The sequence below is a fragment of the Ixodes scapularis genome, unplaced genomic scaffold (genome assembly GCF_016920785.2).
Source record: "Ixodes scapularis isolate PalLabHiFi unplaced genomic scaffold, ASM1692078v2 PGA_scaffold5__190_contigs__length_132052651, whole genome shotgun sequence".
Lineage (NCBI taxonomy): Eukaryota > Metazoa > Arthropoda > Arachnida > Ixodida > Ixodidae > Ixodes > Ixodes scapularis.
Window position 1 is genome coordinate 68,376,341 of NW_024609880.1, and position 23,511 is coordinate 68,399,851.

The 23,511-nt window shown below is 47.4% G+C and overlaps 1 protein-coding gene across 1 annotated transcript; it reads right to left on the reverse strand.

The window, feature by feature from the left end:
• Positions 1 to 220: 220 nt before the first annotated feature.
• Positions 221 to 2,320, reverse strand: LOC120849003 (uncharacterized protein K02A2.6-like). The gene is made up of 3 exons (XM_040221086.1): positions 1,891 to 2,320; positions 1,274 to 1,293; positions 221 to 290 (listed from the first exon to the last, which is right to left on the reverse strand). Exons 1-3 carry the CDS (start codon positions 2,236 to 2,238, stop codon positions 221 to 223), a joined length of 438 nt encoding a protein of 145 aa, XP_040077020.1. The 5' UTR covers positions 2,239 to 2,320.
• Positions 2,321 to 23,511: the final 21,191 nt, after the last annotated feature.

Below are 23,511 nucleotides of genomic sequence, written 5' to 3' on the forward strand. Positions count from 1 at the left end.
AGGAACCGGGTCTGCTGTGGGCGTCACCTCGGGATCGCCGTTGGTGGCGACCTCTCTTTCGTCGGTGCTGGGCGGCCTTGCTCCCACCTCCGACCGGCCGGCGACTCGACGTGCCTTGTCAGCGCCTTCCGGGGACCCTGAAGCGTCTCGAGGTCGCAGCTGGTCCAGGTGCCGTCTCTGTTGGCCGTCCGGTGTGCGTAGCGTGACCATGCGCCGACCCTCACTGGAGACCACAGTCCCCGGTAGCCATCTCCGCCTCGGCTGGAACTGGCGTGACCAGAACGGCATTCCTGGCGAAAATGGCGGTGGTGTCGTGGCCGGGGCTTGCGGCTCGACCACGCTGTGCTGTGCTTCCTCGCCCCTCGAGAAGAAGCCGGTTAGCCTTGTCCTGGGCCTGAAGCCTAACAACAACTCGGCTGGCGACTTGCCCTCTTTCATAGGGGTAGATCTGTAAGGACACAAGAACCTGGAAATGCGATCTTGCAACGAGCCTTCCCTGTTCTTCTTTAGCCCCTCCTTGATCGTGCGTACTGCCCGTTCGGCTAACCCGTTCGACTGAGGGTGGTAGGGCGCAGTGGTGAAATGACGTATATGGTTCCCTTGTAAAAATCGTGCCATCGCTGCACTTGAAAATTGCGGCCCATTATCGGAAACCATTGTTCGTGGCACTCCGAAACGCGCAAACAGTTCTCGGAGCACTCCAATTGTAGTCTCGGCCGAAGCTGTTTTGAGTGATATGGCTTCAATCCACTTTGTTTCCGAGTCCACCAGTACTAGAACCATGTACCCTTCCAGTGGCCCCGCGAAATCCAAGTGCAAACGGGACCACCGTTGGTGGGTCTCCGGCCACTTGGAAGGAACCTGTGCCGCGGGCATCGTCCAACACTGTATACATGTCGAGCAGTTATTTAGCAGCTTTTCGATATCTTTGTCTAGACCAGGATACCAATAGAGGGAGCGAGCCAGACGCTTCATCGCAGTCATTCCCGGGTGGGTATCATGCAGTTCCGTCAGCATGAACGCTCGCGCAGCTTCCGGTAGAACTACGCGATGCCCCCAGTAAACCAGGTCGTGGCTCACTGTGAGTTCTTACCTGCGGCTGAAGTACGGTAGGAACTGGTGCTGCTCCGGGCGCAGGTGCGACGGCTATCCGGCGTAAATCCAGGCTTTTACTTGGCGAAGCAGGCTGTCCCGCGTAGTCAGGGTGGCCATCTGCTGGGCGGACATAGGTTGGTCGTCCCACCCCCGCGTGTACAGCACATATTCCGTGAGCACTTCACTGCTGCCCTCCTCCTGCGCCGGCAACGGGAGACGACTAAGAGCGTCTGCATTCCCATTGTGGTTTCCTTTTCGGTACTCGAGATCGTACTGGTAGGCTGCGAGTAGTAACGCCCAACGCTGTACTCTAGCCGCCGCCATTTGTGGAATTGCTCTTTCAGGGTGGAACAGCGCTGTCAGCGGCTTGTGGTCTGTGACGAGCGTAAAGCGGTTGCCGAACAGATAATCTCGAAACTTGGTAACTCCAAAAACCAGCGCCAACGCCTCCTTCTCGAGCTGTGAATAATTACGCTCTGCCTTCGTCAGCGTTCTCGACCGGAACGCTATGGGGTAGTCTTTCCCATGCATGCGATGTGACAACACTGCACCCAAGCCGTCTGGCGACGCGTCGCATTCTAGCCGTAACTGTTGCCGGGGGTTGTAGTGAACCAGGAACTTAGCTTCGGCCATAGCCTGCTTAGTCTTCCGGAAAGCCCTTTCCTGATCCCCGTCCCACTGCCATTGCGCTCTTTTTGCCAATAATCTATACAAAGGGGCCAAGGTGGTTGACAAGTTGGGCAAAAATTTGGCGTAATAGGTGACAAACCCAAGAAAAGACTTGAGCTGGCTTACCGAGGTCGGTCTTGGAGCTTCGGTCACTGCCTCGAGGTTGGTCCGCTCCGGATGAAGACCTTGGGCATCGATTCTGTGGCCCAAAAAGGACACTTGCTTCTCCCGGATACGGCACTTGGCTCGGTTTAACTTCAGGCCGTTTTCCCGTAGCCGCTGCAGCACCTGCCGGAGTGTCGACGTCTCGTGTTTCTTTTCTGCGATGACGATGTCATCCAAGTAGACTTGCACCCTTGGGAGCCCTTGCAGGAGGGACTCGATGCGCCGTTGAAACAGAGCCGGTGCGGACGCAATGCCGAAGGCCAGACGATTGTAACAGTACAAGCCTTGGTGCGTGTTCAGCACAGTCATCTTTCGAGCCTCTTCGTCAAGAGGAAGCTGATTGTACGCGTTGCGTAAGTCCAGCGTGGTGAAGAGTTCCCCCCCATATAACGCCGCAAAAAAGTCGTCAATTTTAGGCAAGGGGTATCGCTCCAGGTGTGTAGCTGGATTTACCGTCAACTTAAAATCCCCGCACAGTCGTATCTCGCCGTTTTTCTTACCGGAACAACAGGTGTAGCCCATTCCGACACGCTGACCGGCGAGAGCACGCCGTCCTTCTCCAGGCGGTTGATTTCCGCCGACACCTTGTCGCGAAGCGCGTAGGGCACCGGCCTCGCCTTACAAAAACGGGGTTGCGCATCTTCCTTCCTGTACAGCTTTACTGGTGGGCCCTGGCAGCACCCCAGCTTCTCTTCGAAAACGTCTGCAAATTCTTCCAGTAGGTCCTGCCCCTCTGCGCCGGCCTGCACCATGTTCACCCCAAGCGGTGCCCCAGTTTCTAGAAGCGGTGCCCCTGCGTCGTAAAACGCCCGCAGCGTATTCCTACCGCAAAGCAGCGGCCCTGGGCAGTTCACCACAATCAACGAGCTGCGCACCTGCGTCTGTCCGTACTGTACACTGATGGTGATCTTGCCTACAACGGGCAGCGGCCCCAGGAAGCACGACAAGCGTAAGGGGGTCGTTTCCAGGGCCGGCCACCGTTTACGGTGTCTTTTGAAAGCGCTCTCGGGAATTACGCTGACTGGGGAGCCCGTATCCAGAATCATTCGCAGCTTCCTGCCTTCCCATAGCAAATCCCGCTCTATCGGCGGCGTCGTGTCTTTGTTGGCTGTACTGTGAGCCACCAGGGCGTGAAGCATTTCCTCGCCACTCTCTTCCTCGGTGTTGATGTCCGCCAGCGGGTACGCACCTGGCTGGCTGGGCCGACTGTACTTGCACACCCTCGCCAGATGTCCCTTGGTGCCGCACCTGTGGCATATGGTCTTGCGGTGCCGGCAGTCGTCCTCGGAGTGGTTCGCGTCGCACCTCCAGCACCAGGCGCGTCGATTCGCACCGCTGGTTTCTTGTCTTGGGGGCCTCCGGTTACCCCGCCGACCTTGGACGAAATGTGTACCGCCGGCTGAGTCCTGGGGGGCCGTTCGCATTGCCCTGACGTTGTTATCGGCCATCTCAGACGCGATTACGAATTCCTCCGCCTCTTCCCGGCTCAACGTTTTACGCGTCAGCAAAACCCGTCGCGCTTCGTCATCCCGTATGCCGCAGACGATTCGGTCTCGCAGCATCCGGTCCAGGGTGTCGCCGAACTTGCAATGCTTCGCGAGCCGCCGCAACTCTGCCACAAAGTCTTGTACTTTCTCCCCCTCTTCCTGTTTCCGCACGAAGAACGAGTAGCTAGCTGCAATCTCGTTGGCTTGCGGGTCGTAGTGTTCTTCTAGATAGCCAACCACGTCTGCGTAGGACAGGCTGTTGATGGACGCCGATTGACAGCGGCCTTGCAGAATTCGGACCACGTTGTCACTTAGGGAAGACACCAGCAACGCGCGACGTTTCGCCGCGTCCGTGATACCGTGACCCTCGAAGTACGCCTCCAACCGGACCCGGTATGTGCCCCAGGTGCCTGCCGTCTCGTCGAACTGCGGCGGGCGTGCCGCCATATCGGTTTACCCTCGTCGCCACTGCAACGTCGACCAGACTCGCCGGTGGCCGGGACATGAAAACATGGTTTATTGGCAAGCGCTCTCTTTTTACCTCCCGCGCCGGTGACGTATGTCCGGCACGGGCATGCGCTGGAACGCGCCGCTCCTGGTTGCGGTGACGCAGCCGTACGGCGATACAGCAGTCTCCGCTGGACCTTCTCCGAGCGCTTGCCAGAGTGAGCCGTATATAGCGAAAAATACAGCCACCAGGATCAAAATACAAACGTGCGATTGTCATTTACGGATATTGTGGATCATATTCAACCTATGTTTCAACACGAAGGGAATATTTCAAATTTCGTTGAAGTATCCCTTTAAGGTAGAAGAAAATAATGCAAGCGGACTGCTCTGAACTGATGGCTTTAAAATAGCTGATGAATAAACACGCAAGAAATTATCTCGCACCCTTTGCACTCTAGCAACCGTTTTAAAAATCGGGATCACCCAGGTTTTTATCAAAATTACCTTTCTTTTTATCTTCAGAGATACACGAATAAAAGGGTGATGAATAGCAGCGGTGGATTTTTTGGCTGCGTTGAAGGAAAATATTACACTGCAATGTTGTGCTCTGAGCAATAAATAACGATAACACCACCATGATCTTCGTCTGTCAGTAATGTGTAACAGACACAAAAAGGGCTTAAAAACTCCTGTTTATTACGTTGAACTGTGTAAAAAATATGTAAGGAACTAAGTTTAAATATAGGCACTGAACCTTTAAAGAACGCGCGGCATAACAAGCCTCGCGGACCTTATTATACTTCCAAAGCCAATATTATTGTTGCATTTGCCGATAATATTGCCGAAGAACGGATTACAAATCAAGAAGTGTGAACATAATTGACCACGACCTGCGTTCCTTAAAGGGAACATGAAAGGATTCTGAAATCGAATTTTATACACCGACCGTCGTAAAAGGTGTGAAAAGAAACACAAAAACACAAAAATAGAAAGCGAAAAAAAATTCTTCGCTATAGAACTTTGAAAAGAAAACTGGACTCTTTTGCGCCTTCTTTCCTTCGAAAGCTCTCTGCCTTCTCACTGCAATGCATCCGCGGAATCGCTGCACGTCTGCCGAATCCACGTCGCCTATTGGGTAAGAGCCTACCTCACCAGCACCGCGATCGTAAACAACAAACAGCCGGCGAATGTTTCCTAAAAGTTTTGTTAAATAATATTCAGATCCAGATTTTGTAGCATAATTAGAGATGTGACGAAAATTGCCAAATTTTATAATGCTGAGAGCCAAGCGCCATCTATCGTGTGGTAAACGAAGCAGGGGTGGTAGGGCCGACAGCGTTGGGCTCAGTTACTCGCCGCGACGATCAAGGAACGTTTATTTTTCTACGTGTTCTTCTCGCGTGTCCCGACTTCAAGCAGCAAGAAAAATGTACTTGAAACAGACCACGACGAACAAGAACGCTGGATCCACAAACACCCGAGAAAAGCCAGAACGGCCACGAATTCACCGACCCGGGACCAAGCGAGCTCGGCAGATAGGCCTAGCAGGCACCCCGAAGCAGGCGCTCCGACTCCGGCGCAGCGTTGCTTCGACGGCACTTGGCCAAGACCGTCTGCCCACGACCGGCAGGCGTGCTGAATGGAATATGCCAGCCCGACCCTTGTGGACCCTTCCCGTATTTTGAACGCTGACCTCAATTATTGAATAAGGGTTGAGGTCAATCTCTTCCCCTTGTTTTCTGAGGCAGTGTTGACGAACACTGTAATCAAAAAGAGACTCCCGTAGATTCTATCTTCTTGTTTTGTGTGACATAGAGCTCAAGTAAACGCCGTATTGATTACCTTCGTAACACGATATGTACATTTTGTTACTAGTATGCCATTTTTATTCTGACAGACTGCACGTCACTGTCGAGCTATAACAGTTCGTGGGAGGTATACGTGCAATGCCGGTCCAACCTTCCTCAGCCGAGTGTCATGTCAGTATCAAGTTCCAATCGTAAAAGATTGGTCCCAAAGCAGTTACCAACAGCGCGAATACCGCACTTCCATCAAACCCGGGCGTCCGCTCCGAGTGTGAACAGGTATTTACGTGGCTCTTGCTGACACTCTCGTAGTTCAGACGTATTTTTTTTAACGTCGGCTGGTTCCTGCATCTCCGAGGCCGCGAAAAACGCCGCGGCCATTTGTCTCAATCTACGTCGCTTTGCAAACGACCTGACACGGGCCGCCTTTTACCAACAATGACAGTTGGGTTGACTTCTGGAGTCTTCACCGGAAGACTCGCCGCACTTCCCAACAGGCATACCGGTGTATGGGACTAGTCCCATGCTGTGGCTGTAGCGCAACATATCTAATTGAATCTCGCTCAGCTGCGATGTGTCCATGCTTATCGCGGCGATGAAAGGGGCCTATTCAGAAAATACATCGGTGACATCAGCGCCATCAGCGCAGTAAAACCTACCGGCACACCGCCAACTCGCCGCCGCTAACTGCCGCCAACGCTTTCACTCTCCTACTGCCGAGAGAACTTCCGGTTCCGGAAACAGGCTTCGTCACGGCCGTCAAAATTACGCCGCAGCTTCGTTCGCGGTCAGTTGGAGAGAAAGAAAAAGTCGATATTTCATGAATTGTTTTGTGTAGAAGTTAATAAACCGAGACGAAAGCGGATGCCGGTTCGGCATTCAGCGAACATTGACGGTTTAATGTAAAAGTTATCTGGCAAAAGTAAAAGGTAATTTCATGGTCCCTTTAAGCTATCATTGACTATACTCACTTAATCGTCTTCTGCCTTTCGTGAAGTGACCTATTTCAGTACTCTCCACTGCGTTCTTAAATTAAAATACTGGGGGTTGTGTGAAGCTGGTGATTTTACGAAGGCATACCCAGCCTGAGGGGCTTAGCTGTGTTCACACAGCGTCAGGTTAGCCTAATGTAACACGGTATTATAGTGAGCAACACATTACAGAGTGGTGCTAGCAGAGTTCTCTTTTGCGTGGGAGAGTTCTCGCTTGCGTGATACGACATTGTAGCGAACAATATGTCAAAACTTTTAAGATAATGCTCTCTAATGTAACAAAAGCATCACCGTGAAAAAATAATTAAAATCAATTCTCACTTAAGCGACACAGTGAGCAATGCGGGATCAATGTCAGGGCTGTTCTCCCCAGGATGACGTGATATCGTAGTCAGCAGGATGCGAGAAAGTCTGGAATTATGATGCCTTATTTGACTAGATATCGTGCGCAGTAAATCACAGCACGATGGTTCCCAACGCAATTCAACATATCGTATTCAGACGTGCAGAAAAACGCAACGCTGGAATAATAGTTTTGAAGGCAACACCATATTCTAGTCAGTAGTACATTAGCAGTGGCAGGATAATTATTTCGTGTTCTCTCGGGAAGCACTGATATAAACTAGAGTAACTGACTGTTGAAGAAACGAGGGGCGTGGCTTACACATTTACGCGTTATTCAACGCGACACTTGTTTAAGCGGCTGTGTTTTATGATTAAACAAATAAGTTTTTTTTTTAGGAACGCGGAGACTAGTTTAAAAGACAAGAGAAAATATCAAGCGAATCAAGATAACAATAAAACGCACACACAAAAAAAAAATAATATTCAGAACTATTTTTTCTTGCCTTACTTCCAAACTGTGACAAGGAAAAACAAATGCAGAGGCATATGTCCAAGGGTCTACCGGTCCTCTTGTAAGCTGATTAACTTTCTCGAAGGCTTCAGTAAGCGAGGCTTTAACCCCTTGTTAATTTCGCCGTGAATTTTTGGAGTGTCGGTTCTTATTTTTACGGTTCGTTTTGTTCATTTATTGGACAGAAGTCCTGAATATTTGATGAATAGCTGCCATTTTATGGTTTAATCTTCTATTTTAGGAAAGTTCCTTACCCCAATATATTCAGGGTACATAAAGAAAGTTAGAAAATATTAATATTTGAGTTTTAAAATCCGCATAAAAAGAAAAAAAAAACATTCCTCGTTATGTGTTGTGCACAGGACGAAATCTGACAAATAATTTTTCAATTTATTAGTTTTTCTGTTTGTTGTGAAAACTGCCTGTTTTAAATAAACATGATGGAAAAAAGTTCGATAGCTTAAAAAAGTCCAAGGCAACTTAGATACGCCATAAGCATTCGCAAGCGCCTTATGACATGTTCATTGTAATGTACGCGAGTTCTATTCCCGCGTAGTGTATGTGTTTTCCAAAGATAAAAGCACTTGCTAGACAAGACAGTATGTTTTACGTATGAATTGGCAGTTCTTTATTGACTGTTCAAACGTTCTATACAATCAGGAAAATGTGTAGACCGTTTTCATGACCTTTTGGCATTCAGCACACCGCAAGATAACCTTGTGGCAGTGTTCTGGCGCAAGTAAGCATTGTTGCGATAGGCCTTGGCGAAGGTCACGTCCTTCCTTCGCCTCCCCTTCTTGTCCACCCGGCGGGGTTTGGCCTTCGCATTTAGGATCGGCGGCCGGCCGTCTGAGCCGTCGTTGACCGAACACGTCGCCCGGCGCCGCGTGGACGCCGCCACACCTGGGAGCGGAGCTGAGCCGGACTCTTCTCTCTGGCTGCGGGGGTCAGTCCATCCAGGAACCAGCTGCCCTACCGGGAGGGGATTCCGGGAGACGACGCCGGCCGCGGGACTTCCGTCCGAGTACGTTCGGCTCAAGTTTTCGTCCGGCGCCACTTGCGGATTATCCCGCTAAACCTTTCCCGAGCCACGACGCCGCATAATGAGGGGATCATCTCCATCACGGTCAACGTCTCACGAGCTGACAGCGGACCCTTCGTCACTAACTCCTGGCGCGGCTTATCGAGGTCAAGAATGCCCCGGCGCCGGATTGGGAAGCCCGTCCGACGCTGCAGTGTGTGCGTGTATGTGTGTGCGCGCTCGAGAGGATGAGTGGGGGCGGGGCCTGAACATGACGTTCGTTGGTAGTTCGGCTACCATTGGCTGCCAACCGCTGGAAAATCAACAGCGACTGTATAAAAAGAGCAAACGAGAGACCGCAAGGTGTGCTCTCCGACGAACAAGAAACTTCTGTACATATGTAATTAAAACAGAGTTTATCGCGAGACACCCTCCCGTCTCCTGGTGTCCCTGCCTGGAGTCGGCCTGCGGTTCCTGTCCTCGCCTGGCCCTGCCTGAGGCTGCCTGGGGAACTCCTCGGTCGCAACAACTGGTTGGCAGCGGTGGGATGACGTGCCTGCTCATGGTTCCTGGTACGGGTGAGTGCTTTGCAATTTTCCCTTGATTTGCCAGACCTTTTGCTCAGTGTTAGGTACGCGAGTAGAAGGCTGCCCTTTCGGCTCAGAAAAAGCGAAGTTCAAGCTGACTGAGTTAGATAGGGGAGGGAGATAGCGACACTCGGGATCATGGAAGTCAGTAAGCTACGCATTCCTGAGTTGGTGGCGGTATGCGAGGAGCTTGGCATAAGCGTGGGGCAGGCAAGGCGAAGAAAGCCGATCATGGAGCTACTTCGCGAAAAGGAAGTGTCCGACGTAGGGCTTCAGGAGGCTTGGGAGCTGATTCGGGAGCGGGACGAAAAAGCGAAGGCTGAAAAGCAGGAGCGGGACGAAAGAGCGAAGGCTGAAAAGCAGGAGCGGGACGAAAAACGCGAACGCGAACGCGAGAAGCGGGCTCGTGAATTGGCGGAGAAAAGGCTTGAGATTGAAACGTTGATGCAGGAGGTTCGGTCTTAAAGAAGAACGGTAGTAGTAGAGGTCACAGACTCGAAGTACCTAGCAGCGACATTTCCTCACTGGTTCACGTACGAGGGTGATCCGAAGCCACGAGAAAAAGACCTTGTGTCCAGGAGGGAAAGAGCGGTTGCACCAAGCGGAGCTAGAACGCGTCAGGTAGCGGCAGAGACGGTGGGTCATAAAAAAAGGTTGAAGAGGAAGAGTTCAATTTAACCGACGACCAGGGTCTTCGTGCCGACGGGACTACCGACGCCGTTCCGCACAACGCCGACTCCAGACCTGAAGCGCTGGAAGTTGGAGGGGATCCCGCCAAAAGAAGAGAGGAGGCCTCTCAAGCATCTGACGTCTGCTTCTTGGGGGACGAAGACAAGGCCAGCATGGTGATGCCGCCGCGGAAGTCTATCCAACTCGAGGAAAGCAACGTGGAGAAGTCAGCGGATGGGGAGACGGAGCAGGAAGTGGGTCGTCCTGGCCGTCCCCCGTGGAACTCCGAGACCAAGCCGGGGCTGGACGAGCGAGACCAGAGTCAGGGGTGCTCAGAAAAAGCGTCCTGTTCGAGCCGTCCTTCTGGAAAGAAGGAACAGAAGAGGAAGCAGCGCAGGGTCAGTGTTTTCCGTCCTGCTCCGAACGATTCTGATCAGCAACGTCAACAGAGGCGCGGCGCGTCGAGCCAGAAGCAGAAGTCGTCCAGGCCGGGAAGGGGGAAGCGCGGAGGCAGCCATCCCAAGGATCCATCAGCCGGCGGCGGCTGCAAGAGAAAAGGATCCAAGGGGAGCGCGGAGAAAACCACCCAAGCAGCACGTTGTGAATGGGCCATCGCTGGCAAGTGTACTATGGCCAACCAGATTTTCGATGGCCCAAGCTTGGCCAAAGTGCTCGGCAATAGAAGTGTTTTCGTCCTCGTCTGGTGACTTGCCATTCACTTTATGCCAGTCGCTGGCCATTCACTTTAGGCCAGTGACTGGCCATTCACCTTTGTCCAGTGGCTGGCCATTCACTTTAGGTCAGAGACTGGCCATTCACCTTTGGCCACTGACTGGCCATTCACATTTGGCCAGTGACTAGCCATTCACTTTAGGCCAGTGACTTGCCATTCACCTTTGGCCAGTCACTTTCGGCCAGCCACTGGCCACTGACTTCCGGCCAGTCACTGGCCGAAAGTGGCTGTAGTTATACACTTAATACATAATTTATCACAGACTGCCTCAGTGTTCCTCAGAAGACTGTCGAGAGTTTCGGGAGGTCATGTTTTATAACTCAACCCCAGAAACTCTTACATAGTAATGACACGCGAAGCTGCTGCAAGGCTGCTCAATATGTATTGGACTTTTTGAGTACTAAGTCTTACGACGCTGGTTGCGACCACCATTCCAGTCGTCGTAGGTTCAGGAATGGTATGTTGTCCCTCCATTAAGATCCCCCGGTAGTGCAGCAGTAAAAAAAAAAATAAAAAGAAGTAACTTTAGGTGAAGGGACAGTGCAACAATAAAGAGTTTTATTAGATCGTTCCGATACCTCCGATAGTCCCGATAACGATACCATGCATGCGCAAGGGAGGCGGTGGTGGAGTATCGGGTATGGTTATCGGAGTCATGGGAGCGATCTACTAAAACTCTCTACTGTTCAGTTACAATATTTCTCACTTTACACACGCTTACTGGCACTAATGGGAAAGAGAAGCCTTGAGTACACAGTAAAGGTTTTTACACACTTAAAGGTGTAAATCAGTTTGTCCCTGGGCTAACACCCTTATGGCGTTCAGGCAAGCACCCTTCACAAAGGGTGCTTGCTAACACTCTTGGTGAAGGGTGCTTGGCATGAAATGGGCACCTGCTGGGGCGGCCCAGTGGATGCTGGGCCACCCCAGCCAATCTGGCGCCGGGAGAGTATCATGCGACGTTTTGGTTATGTGGAGTTCAAGGTCACATGACGCTCTCTCGACGCTGGATTGGCTGGTAGCGTTCGCCGCGCTCGGACGAAGGGTGAAATGAAGTATAGACCCCACTATACATTTCATTGGAATGTGTCCAATACACATATCAGAACTTGTAAAGTGTACGAAAATCATATATGCTATTGCATATTCTTATATTATTATTATATGATTTATAGCTTATCATGTTTACTGAACACATTTAAACTTTTTTCACTTAGAGGGATTGCCACATCACCACATACGAGGCACGTGATAAAGGAATAACGAGTCACGCTAAACACAACTCACTTCATGAAGAAGTAATACAAAAGAGCTCCTTGCAAGCCACATCATAACCCCGTGGGCACTTGGGAAGTGTTACGGCACACCCCTTTCTCGAACTCTAAGTGAGCAAGCAGTGGCCCCAAGCATCGCACTTCACGGCTGAACCATTGTGAACATCATAGTCTGCCACAAACGAAGCATGTAAAGCTTTCCTGTTTGGAGATCAAGTGACATGTTACGCGCATATGTTTATTAATTGGAAGCAGGGTAGAGGGGGGTGGTTTAGCCCTTGACTGAACCACAGCAGTATTTCATTATGACATCAATTAGAATGTGTTAAATTGAACATTTATTGAACCTTGAGAAATGGAAAATACAATGTATGCCATTCCATGAAATAAAGAATGCTATCTGCAAACATGTAATGAAAAATATTACAGAACGAACTTGCACTCTAGGGCAAAAAAGCAAACGTTTCATAGAAGACGCTATCCTCTTGCTCACGTACGAAGAAAATTATAAAGTTCTGGAAGACGACTATGGATAAGGAACTCGTACAGCTAAATTCTAAGCACCTCGTCTACAGGAGGTCAGCATTAGTTATCACAGAAAGTGCCCAACGTTTACATAAATAAAAAGAAAACATGCCTCCATAAAACCTTCTATCATTCGTTCTGGAAGCAAAATAAAAATTAACCTGATAATACTCGCGAGAAAAGTGGATTATACACTTTTAAAACGGCTCACAAAACATCTCTTCAACCACATACCTTTCTGCAAACTTTGTTCAAAAATTTAATTACGACTGTCCTTGGATTGGTGTCGCTCAAGCCAAGGAAAATCCTCTCCAGAGCAACCAGTGTGTTGGAGGCCTTGCATTCATACTGAATGCTGAAAAGCCAATATGCTGCCAACAACATGCACAGCCCCTCTTCTGCATTAAAAACGAAGAACAAGCGCTCACGATCCTCAACAAGGTGAAGAAAGTCTGCATCGTCCAGCTCTTGCTTGTTGTAGAGGACACATGGTACCGGTGGGGTGTTCTCGTCCTGCGTTAGGTAAAAGGATAAAGCAAAACATATTTTAATGTAGAAGGTCAAAACATGTTTGCTCTTGTCAACTGCTATAATTCACTGCAGTTAAGGCCATGAGCATCAGCCTCCACACAGGCATACAGTGCTTATGTTGGAACAAGTAACCGGCGTCTGCAGCAATGTAAAACGAATGAAGAATTAAAATCGGGGCAACATCACAACATGCAAGCATTGCGATGTAATCTTAGGGGCACTTGTGAGTATCTCTATTTCTGTACCGAAATGCATTTCCGAAATCTATTTGTGTTTCAGTAGTGAAATACTTTTGCGATGTATTATGATACGCTGCTAGACTTATGTATCTTGTTACATTTATTGTTAGAAATGAGCTGACAGGTTTGGAGATAAAAAAAAAGCCACTGAAAAATCCGACGCATCACTGGTCTATTTTGGCAATGAGTGATTTTTTGCTTTGCTCTCACTTTTAACTTCTACAGCGGCCGGTTTTCTTTCTGCTGACAGCAGTCTTCCTGTGTACATTTGAGGTTATTGTATGGGTAAGAGGCCACCAACAAATGCATAGATGAGAAACAATATGTCTAAAAGAAGGCAAAAAGCAGGGACGTTTGGGCAGACACGTTGTGTCAGGCGGTGTCATCGGTCGCCAGCGTTCATTGGGTGCGATAATGGGTTCTTTTCGGTATCAGCGAACATAGCCAAGGGAAGTCAAGTTGCAAAAAAAAAGGGACAAACACCGACAGAAGGTGGGGAGCTTAGGTGCTACAATCTATGTTTGCCACAGACGCACCCTTCTCACCTCGCCACCCTGCATTTATGACCCGTAGAGAGCTGCCGACTGACCATAACGGTACAAGCTTATATTTGTCCCTTGGCCAATATTAATTTTTTTTTGCCTCCTCCTCTACACTGAAAAATCCAAAGATAAAGGTTACAGAAAACAGCCAGCATAAAAATGTTTCGCATGTAGCTGTAGAAATTAATTTTCAAGAGCTACATCTTAAGTACAGTCGCCGGCCATATGAACTCCCCCGTCCAAACACCAACCGGTGCAGCAAAAATCCAGGATGCAGCGTGTCGAGGTTGACGGCTGCGGTTTTCAACGGTGGAGGAGGTGATTACACATTAAAAGGTGCTCGTGATAATATATTTCTACAGCTATCTATGATACATTGTTGCGTTTGCACCTCAACGCACCCCTCGAATCCGTGACAGACAAAGGTGTTCTGACAAAATCTACAATAAGGTGTCTGCGTCAAGAGAAGAGCAATCTCGGTGGCCCAAAAGGTAACCTGCGGCTGCTGGATGACTTTATGTAAACGGACCTAGAATTCACGGGCTTGGAGAGAGGTGCAGAAACTATGTGATATTCAATTGAAAAGTTAATAAGCTCAAATTATTATCCATTTTAAGCCAAAATTCATGATTCGCACATGCCTATTATTTTCACAATGAAGCGAAAGGCGAACCAAGTAGTAATCCGTTGATTTATTGCCGAATAGAATACACTTTGAGTACCAAACTGGATGCTTTGCTTATGTTTGAAAGGTTGCAATGACAAATGCAATACTTAATTATGTGAAAAGCAAAGTTTTGTAACAATTATGTGCATGATTTCATTCTACAAGTCGTTTTACGTGTATACACTCTGCACAGCATTCTATTTGAAAGCTAACAAAATTTTAAAAAAAAAAAGGCCGTGAGAGTTCTGTCGATGTCTTCACTGCGTGTTCGTGGGAGTCGGCGGACATTAGTAAAGGGGATAACTGTCACAGTACGTTGGCTAATTGACTAAAATCTGTTAGCTTTGCAATTCATGGCTTTATGGACCATGTTGCAACTGCAGTGTTAAAAGCGAGTCAATATTAAAGGCTATCCCTATTTAAACCATTCACAAAACGCCAAGCGGCTTGAAGGTATTCATTGTCCAACTTTTGCGTTTTTAATGTCGGATGCAAAAACCGTGCTCAGCTTGAGCTCAAGTTTTCGTGCCGTTAATAATGGGCAGTAGAGTCCCCTAGTCATACCGGGTACGTCGTCACTATATCGACAGTGTGTCCTTGGCGGAAGCATCGGCGTCATACTTCCAGGATAGTGAAGGTGCGTCCGAAGCAACCAGGTCCGCACGACATCCTGAGGCCTTCTGAGCGCAATATTTTGGAATTGGGCGACGAAACGGCAGATTTTTATCCCTGAATATTTCGGAACTTGTTGCCATTCGCAAATTGTGTCAATTGTGTTAGTCTTTAATATTCACTGCCTTTGAAACTAGAATTGAAACTTACCCCATAAAACCATTATTAAAAATGTTGGTTAATTAGTTTTGAATAACATACTGCTAAGGGTTTTCCCCTTATGTAATGTCCTCTGAGCCCCACAAACACAAGTAAACATCCAAGTAACACTCACGCCGTTTTTTTTTTTTTTTTTTTTACTTTGTTTGAATCAAAATAGAAAGCTTTGTATTTATGTATATATAAATATAATAAATATCGGGTGCATGTGCATGCAGCCGAGCACCATCGCACTATAGAGGTCCACTTTTTTCTGAGGTAAAACTGGTTCAAACGGACAAGGCCAGTTTTACATAAACCCCCAGCACTGCATGTACCAATGACTGCCAAACATGACTGCTCACCTCATAGAACACTCTGCGGGACTTGAAGATAGCGGCTTGCGGTCTTCGACGGTGAGTCTACTCGCTTGGTGCAGCTGGGACCTGCAATAAATTCAATACCGCTTGCCATATCCCACAAAGTAACAAAGAAAAGCCAGTAATACATAAGTCTACAGCACGACATGTTCCAAGGACCGCTAGAAATTCTCGTTCGACTCATAGAACACTTCACGCGACAAAACCATGCGTTAAGGACCGATTGAACTTAGTATAAATGTTGCAGAAAAAGATGGATATGTATTCTGCTGTGTCAAAACACGTGATCTAATGTAATAATTGTGTGGCCTTAAAGGGATACTTCAACGAAATTTGAAATATTCCCGTCGTGTTCAAAAATAGGTTGAATATGATCCACAATATCCGTAAACGACAATCGCACGTTTGTATTTTGATCCTGGTGGCTGTATTTTTCGTTATAAACGGCCCACTCTGGCAAGCGCTCGGAGAAGGCCCAGCTTAGAGCACGTGACATCCAACGCAATCGTGACGTATGTCGTCTCAAGACGAGCAAAGCTACGGCGAGGCTGACGTCGAGAGGATGGCCTAGTCGTTCCAGCCACCGAAGTGGCTGCTTTTGTACAAATTTGGATTGACGGGTTAATCTTCTATAATCTTGTAGGGAGCCAAAGCGACTTCTGCGACACACAAAAGGGATTCTCGGGAAGAGGGGAGTTCCTCCTTCTCCCCTTCTCTCGTCGTGGCCGGAGACGAGACAACCTCCGTCACTAGCTGTCAAGGTTCCTAGACGAGCATTATAAACGAGGCGTTAGCGACATCCACCAGGTGCTCTTTGCTAATCGTTTAATTCGTATTAAAATTTCTTTTCGAGACTTTTTAACAAGATATTGGTATGTTCCATGTGATACTGCTCTTTTGAACACATATAGACCAAAAAATGAGCGCCGAAATTTCGTTGTAGTATCCGTTTAAAGGGGTAGGGAAACAAAATTTCAGCGCTCATTTTCTATCTTGAATGTGTTGCATGTTGCACCCTAACCTCAAAAAGACCAATCTTCCGTTGAAAGGCACAAGAAAACTAATTTTAAAGCTAAATAAACGATCTCTCAATGTGCACCTGGTGGATGCATGCGGAGCCTATTTGGGAGGTAATCTAGCAACACTGAGGAACTTGCTACGTAGTCGTGACGTACCAGATTCCTTCGGAGCAGCACCGCCCTTTGGAATTTCAACATTTTCTTTCTTAGCTTTCCTCCTCGCTCAACTCACAAATCGCGCATTGTACCAAACGGTCCAAGAAGACGGAAAAGAAGCACTCCCCTCATTCTCGGACCCTCGTTTGTGCAACCGGAAACAGCCATTCTCCCCCTAGAAGATTAGCCCGTCGCTCAAAACTCGAACAAAAGTTGCTTTCCCCAACCCGTTCAGCTCTAAGCTGACAGTGTCGAGGAAGCTACGTGCTCCTTGGGCCAGCCCACGTGTGCCAGCCACACGCTCGTAACGCCACATGTACTTCGAACGGCTCGGTTGTAACGCGCTGATGCTATTGACACCACCACAACGCTTGCAACGCCACCAAGGGTAAAGCTCATAACCACGCCTGCCTTGCTACTCCACGAACGCGGAAAATCTTTTCTTTCTGTTTTTGTTTGCGCCGGATATCCCATGACGCACCGCGCTCTCCGTTCGCTTCTCTTCGAGCGCTTGCTCCAGTGCACCGTTTGGAACCAGTCGTTCAAAATACAAACGTGCGATTATCATTTACGGTTATTATCCGTCATGCTTGACTTACTTCCGAACGAAATTTGAATATTTAAATTTTTTTTCCGTACCCCTTAAAGGGATACTTCAACGAAATTTGAAATATTCCCGTCGTGTTCAAAAATAGGTTGAATATGATCCACAATACCCGTAAATGACAATCACACTTTTGTATTTGGAGCCTGGTGGCTGTATTTTTCGTTATAAACGGCCCGCTCTGGCAAGCGCTCGGAGAAGGCCCAGCTTAGAGCAGGTGACATCCAACGCAATCGTGACGTAGGTCGTCTCAAGAAGAGCAAAGTTACGGCGAGGCTGACGTCGAGAGGATGGCCTAGTCGTTCCAGCCACCGAAGCGGCTGCTTTTGTACGAATTTTGAGAGACGGGTTAATCTTCTATAATCTTCTAGGGGGACAATAGCGACTTCTGCGACACACAAAAGGGATTCTCGGGAAGAGGGGAGTTCCTCCTTCCCCCCTTCTCTCGTCGTGGCCGGAGACGAGACAACCTCCGTCACTAGCTGTCAAGGTTCCTAGACGAGCATTACAAACGAGGCGTCAGTGACATCCACCAGGTGCTCTTTGCTAATCGTTTAATTCGTTTTAAAATTTCTTTTCGAGTCTTTTTTAACAAGATATTGGTATGTTCCATGTGATACTGCTCTTTCGAACACATATAGACCAAAAAAATGAGCGCCGAAATTTTGTTGTAGTATCCCTTTAAAGAACACAACTGTGATGATGAATTAATGAATGATGATGATGAAATAATTTTGACGAAAGAGAGTGACCACAAGTGTATATTGAAAGAATCACTAACAATGATGAAACCTAGAAATCTATTAGTGTCTTCCCTGTGTTTTGCCATCGAGTGGAAGAAGTTTCTTGGCCTATATTTTTGTTCGAAACAGGTGTGATGCGTCCGTCTGTTTTTTTTTTTTTAAATCTTGATGTTGTGCATATTTTTTATTTCCTAGGTTGAAAGCTCAAGGCATTCCCTGTTGTTTGTTCAATCACATTTACCCAAATGTTAGTAGGTTGCTTTTTTATGTTTACTGTCCTTGGGTATGTCAGGGATTGTGAACAGTAAAACGCTGTAAGGCCCAGGAAGGAATTTCTTTTGTAAAGTGGTGGCAAGCAGAAGAGAAATTGTAAAGACTGACTTCATGTCTTCCCCTACGTTTTCTTTTTTGGGTCGCCTATTCATTCTTTTGCCCATTAATATTCAACTGTGTTTGATACTTCTCTGCGTTTGTGTCATCCTTCAGAGAACCCGTCTTTAATAAATTATGTGTTTAGCCTGTTTAGCTAGCTTGCACCCTCGTTTTTGTTTATTAATAAATGAATAGGATTCAACTGCAAGAACGGTGTTGATTCATACTAATAGCAGCATACTTTTATTGACTAGTGCTGATGATTGGACTAGTTAGTAGCCAATTATTGAAAAGAAATCATGCATATGGGAACGGAGGATATGAACACAACACAGCGCTGTGTTGATCTCCTTTTTGTCTGTGCCATTCACATTCCATTTTTTTAATAACACATTTATTAATAATTTTCTGCTTGGTATCATCTGTATTTGGGTTTACTGGAACGACCCAACTGCTATTGCATTGACTTTAGGGCAGCTCCACCTTCCTCATAGTGCCATCGTTCAGGAAGTGCAAGGCGGGTGTCACTCCCACTCTTGTGGTTCAGTTCCCCAGGTTCCCATGGGTTTCAAGCTGCTAGCCAAACTGAGTCCGGCTTTACAGCCCTGCTGGAAATGTCAATTCCACTCTTTTAGACGTAGACATCCACATTTTGCATGTGCGTGAAAGAAGCTCTAACAGAGAGGAAACAAAATGATTGGCCTTTTTTTAATGCATCCTTTTCTTTTGCTGAGAACATACATAAACGTTACACGCTATTGTACATACAGTGATGCGGCTTAACTTAGGAAAAGCACTTTTTTTCATATAACTTTTATATAAAGAAAAAACTCAATATAATAGGTCGGGCATGAATGGTTGCTATCAGCTGCCCTATACGTTTACACATTACCTGATATCATCAAAAGAGTAGAGTAGCGTAGGGCTGCACTAATTACGACTTTGTAACCAATTAATAGTTGGCATTTATTTGTTTATTACTATTGTCTATTATTCCTTGACAGGAAGAATAACCGGGCGAGTTGGTACGGTGGTAGTCTTAGAACTCCATCAAATATTCAGGTTTGACATTAGTTAATTTTTTCCGCCTTTTTTCATGTTTTTGCTTTTTCTAGCTGCTCCGATTTTTGTAAGGGCTTTCGCCACTACTAAAAAACGTGACATCTAATTGCTTTTATTTTTTGCATCACACAATCGTAAACGTAAAAAGTGTGCCGGTTCGGTAAACGCGAAGAGACCTAATTTCCGAGGGTAAAAGCTCTAAAAACAACGGACAAGTAAAAGAAACGAACAACACAGGGCGTTGTTTGTCTGTTGTTTTCAGCGCTTTTACCCTCGAAAATATGACGAAGAGACCGCGCGTCTCTACGTCACAGGCATTAGCTTATGCAAAAAATCATGCTGCATGCTCGCTCTTGTAACGTTTTTCTCGCTCCCGCTTTATGAAACAAATCGGTGGCGAGCGGCTGTTAGGACAAGACGTCAGAACTAGCATGACCTGTGATTAACACTTTGGGACGGCGACTGAATGCTTGAACTGCCGTCAGACGGCACCTGAACGCACCGCACAAGCGTCGTCGGACGAGCGCCGCACGACGGCGCCCAGAACATGCCCACGGTTCCGCCGCACGGGAATCTTTCTCACACTGCGGAGCGAGCCACAGGTTTTAAAGAGGTTACGCTCTTTTCAAATAATGAAATAACACAGGGCAGATGCATAGTTAGAATCAAGCATAGCTTAGCAAGCACACGGTACACGACAAAGTTTGAAACAGCAGCCCACTTCGCAGAAACAAAAGAATGTTGCTTACCAGCGTTTGCACGAGTCGTGCATGGGCGGTTTTGAACTTACGGGCGTTGGCAAGACGCAGCGTCTCCCAGCTCTCAGTCGTCGATTGCTATTCTTGAACACGGTATTCGTAAGGAATATATCTAAAATATCCACTAAAACGGCTAAAACGTAAAAAAAAAGGAGATGTCCGAAACTTCAACGACCATTCAACCGAGCCCAACGGAAGATGATTGCAATAGCGATTGCCTTGCGCAGTCTTCAAGAGTCTCTTTTCCTTTTTATTTATTGCTATTTTTTTAGAACGATGCTAAGCAAATTATTATTATATTAGTAACAATAAGAATGTCCTTAGAATAATAATATAAAACATTACAAAAATTGAGTAAATCTTAGGTTTTGTTTAAACTTTAGGTTGTTTCTTTTTTGTGTAAAACGAAACCGAAACTAACTTAAGCAACGTTTCTTTGTCGTAATTGTTTGTGTCTGTGCGTGTATGGCGCGTGCATGTTTGTGCGCGCGCGTGTGGATGCGTCCGCGTGCATGCGTGTGTGCGTCTCTGGTTGTGCGTGCGTGTGCGTCTGCGCGCGGGCGTGGGTTTGCGCGTGTGCATGCGTGTGTACGTGCGTGCGCGCGTATATGAGTGCGACTGCGAGCGCGCAAGCGTCTGTTTGCGCGTTCTATTGCACTGCGCCCGCAAGAAGAACAATTGGATGTCCCTGGACACTGTTAAAACACTAACTTATTATTATTATTATTATTATTATTGTTGTTGTTGTTGTTATTGAAACATAGCCCTGAGTCTTTAGACACAGGGCCCTAAACTTTTCTATAGCAGGCTGTAGCTGTATCTATAAATTTCTAAGGCTGACCATGCAAAGCTACAGGGGGTGATAGCCTGCCATTGAATTTCCCATAGACGACCATAGACCAGTTTTGTATGGGATGTCTCGGACTGGTTTACTATGGGATTTGCCTCTTTATGTGTGTGAGTTTTTTGCATGTCACCATATTCTCAAATGAATATTTTACTCAGGTTGACATGGTCATGTGACAGGTTCTAGCAGCATGTGATGAATATTTGTCACACATTTTCACTATATTTTGATTTCATGTTGCCATATATGAACTCGAGACTAACTGATTTTTTTACTGTACTATCGGGGAAAAATGAAATGCGAACAGAAGAGCGCGTGGCTCGCGGTACAGGCTGCGCCACCTGGAAGTGAGCCTAGGGGCGAGGGTGCGTGGCCTACTCCGATGTGTTTACGCCCTTCGCTCTGCGCTCCCCAAGCTTCGGCACTGCGCCTCTCAGTACGCTGCAAGCATCACCGCTATCTTTGCTGGCTCAGCGCGTGCGGTGCGAAGAAGCTCGCCGCACACGCCGAGCGAGCAAAGATAGCGGGGATAGCTTTCAGCGCACTGAGAGGCGCAGTGCCGAAGCTTGGGGAGCACAGAGCGAAGGGCGTAAACACATCGGAGTAGGCCACGCACCCTCGCCCCTAGGCTCACTTCCAGGTGGCGCAGCCTGTACCGCGAGCCACGCGCTCCTCTGTTCGCATTTCATTTTTCCCCGATAGTACACTTCCATCAATAAATATTTGTAAAAAATGCTAGTATAGAGCATTTCACCCTACTTTGCAATTTCTGAGCATGGAGTGATTTGTAAGAAAATGAAATATGAACTGATACATAAAATTTTGATTGCAAAGATAAAAATTGTATGCAAAAGAGGCACTTTATTATCAGCTATTTGCATGAATTACAACTGACATTATAAAAAACTAGACTGCTAACAACTGTTGCTTTTCAAGCTGAAATCTTACCTGTACATTATGGATAGAGCCATATATAAGCTTTCCAAAACCATTTCACATTATTTATTTAGCACCCTCTTCTACACCCTTCTCACATTCTTCACTAAATGTAGGCTGTAACACGAAACAGCACCCTTTTCGTTAAAATTATGAAATTGTATTCCTAGTTTTTAGGGTGTTAAAAGGGTGTAGCCGAGGATGTAAGTTGCTACAACACCCCATTTACACCCTTAAAGGTGTAAACAAATTTACTGTGTAGTACGGCCGAGCATCACTGGCGTCAATCACCACGATAGCGTCAATAGCGTCACGGCGTTGCCCACCACCCGCCAACAACCCCGTTGTTAACAACAAAACCAGCGTTCTGCACATCTAGGTCGAGATGTTAATTTTTTTTTTTTTTTGCGTGTGGTTCGATTTTGAACGTTTCCGTTGCGGTTTTAACCGAAGCTTTTAGCTTTCCTTGGCTCAGGAAATCAGTATCCTAGTACCTAATTAAAACATTACTGAGACTAGCTTAAGTTTAATCAATATATGACAGACGTCTTGTTTAGGCTCTTCCAAAACACAAAGCCTGAAATATCCAATCTTATCCGATTCAAGCACAAGCTGATCGGGAAGCGTGGCTAGCGTGGCAGTTTACTAAGCTGAGTGCATTGATACACCTATACGTTTTTTAAGGTAGAGAAGGGGGCTTATGGTCGGTGTACAAGTATACACTGGCTGGGTAACGGAGGGCGCGTCTTCCAGGAAAGGGGAGCGTATGCGCCCGATGCACCCGACTACGACTTTTTTTCTTCGAGTGCAGTTGGAAAGTAAATATGTGGAGCACTAACCGAAAAATTGCGGATGTGGTATTCGCGCTAAAAGTGCCGCGCAGCGACACAGCGGTATTGTTAGCGCGAAAATGACGTGGGCGCTGTTTTCGTATTTAATTTTCATAGAACAACGACGGGCACAATATCTTTCCACATCTGGTAATGTTCCAAATGAACATATCACACGACAGTGCTAGTCTAACGAAAAAAAAACTAAATAAAACGGTGATCGTTTGCTTGCGCTCAGTGTTCGCGCGATGCACGCACTAATATCCTGCCAACCACTCGCTCATGATGCTTCTCTCGCAGCCCGTCGTTATGCCAAAGTTTCGTCAACGCGATGAAAGTTTAGATTATGGGTGTCCCTGCGGCGAAACTGAAAATCAGCACTTTTGGCCAAACACTTGCTGGCCGTGTTTATGTCCCCGGCGGCCAAGTTGAAAATCAGCACTTCTGGCAAAGCACTCGCCGGCCGTGTTTATGTTTCCGGCGGCCAAGCTGAAAATCAGCACTGCTGGCCAAACACTTGCCGGCCGTGTTTATGTCTCTGGTAGCCAAGCTGAAAATCAGCACTGCTGGCCAAACAATCGCCGGCCATGTTTATGTTTCCGGCGGCCAAGCTGAGAATCAGCACTACTGGCCAAACACTTGCCGGCCGTGTTTATGTCTCCGGCGGCCAAACTGAAAATCAGCACT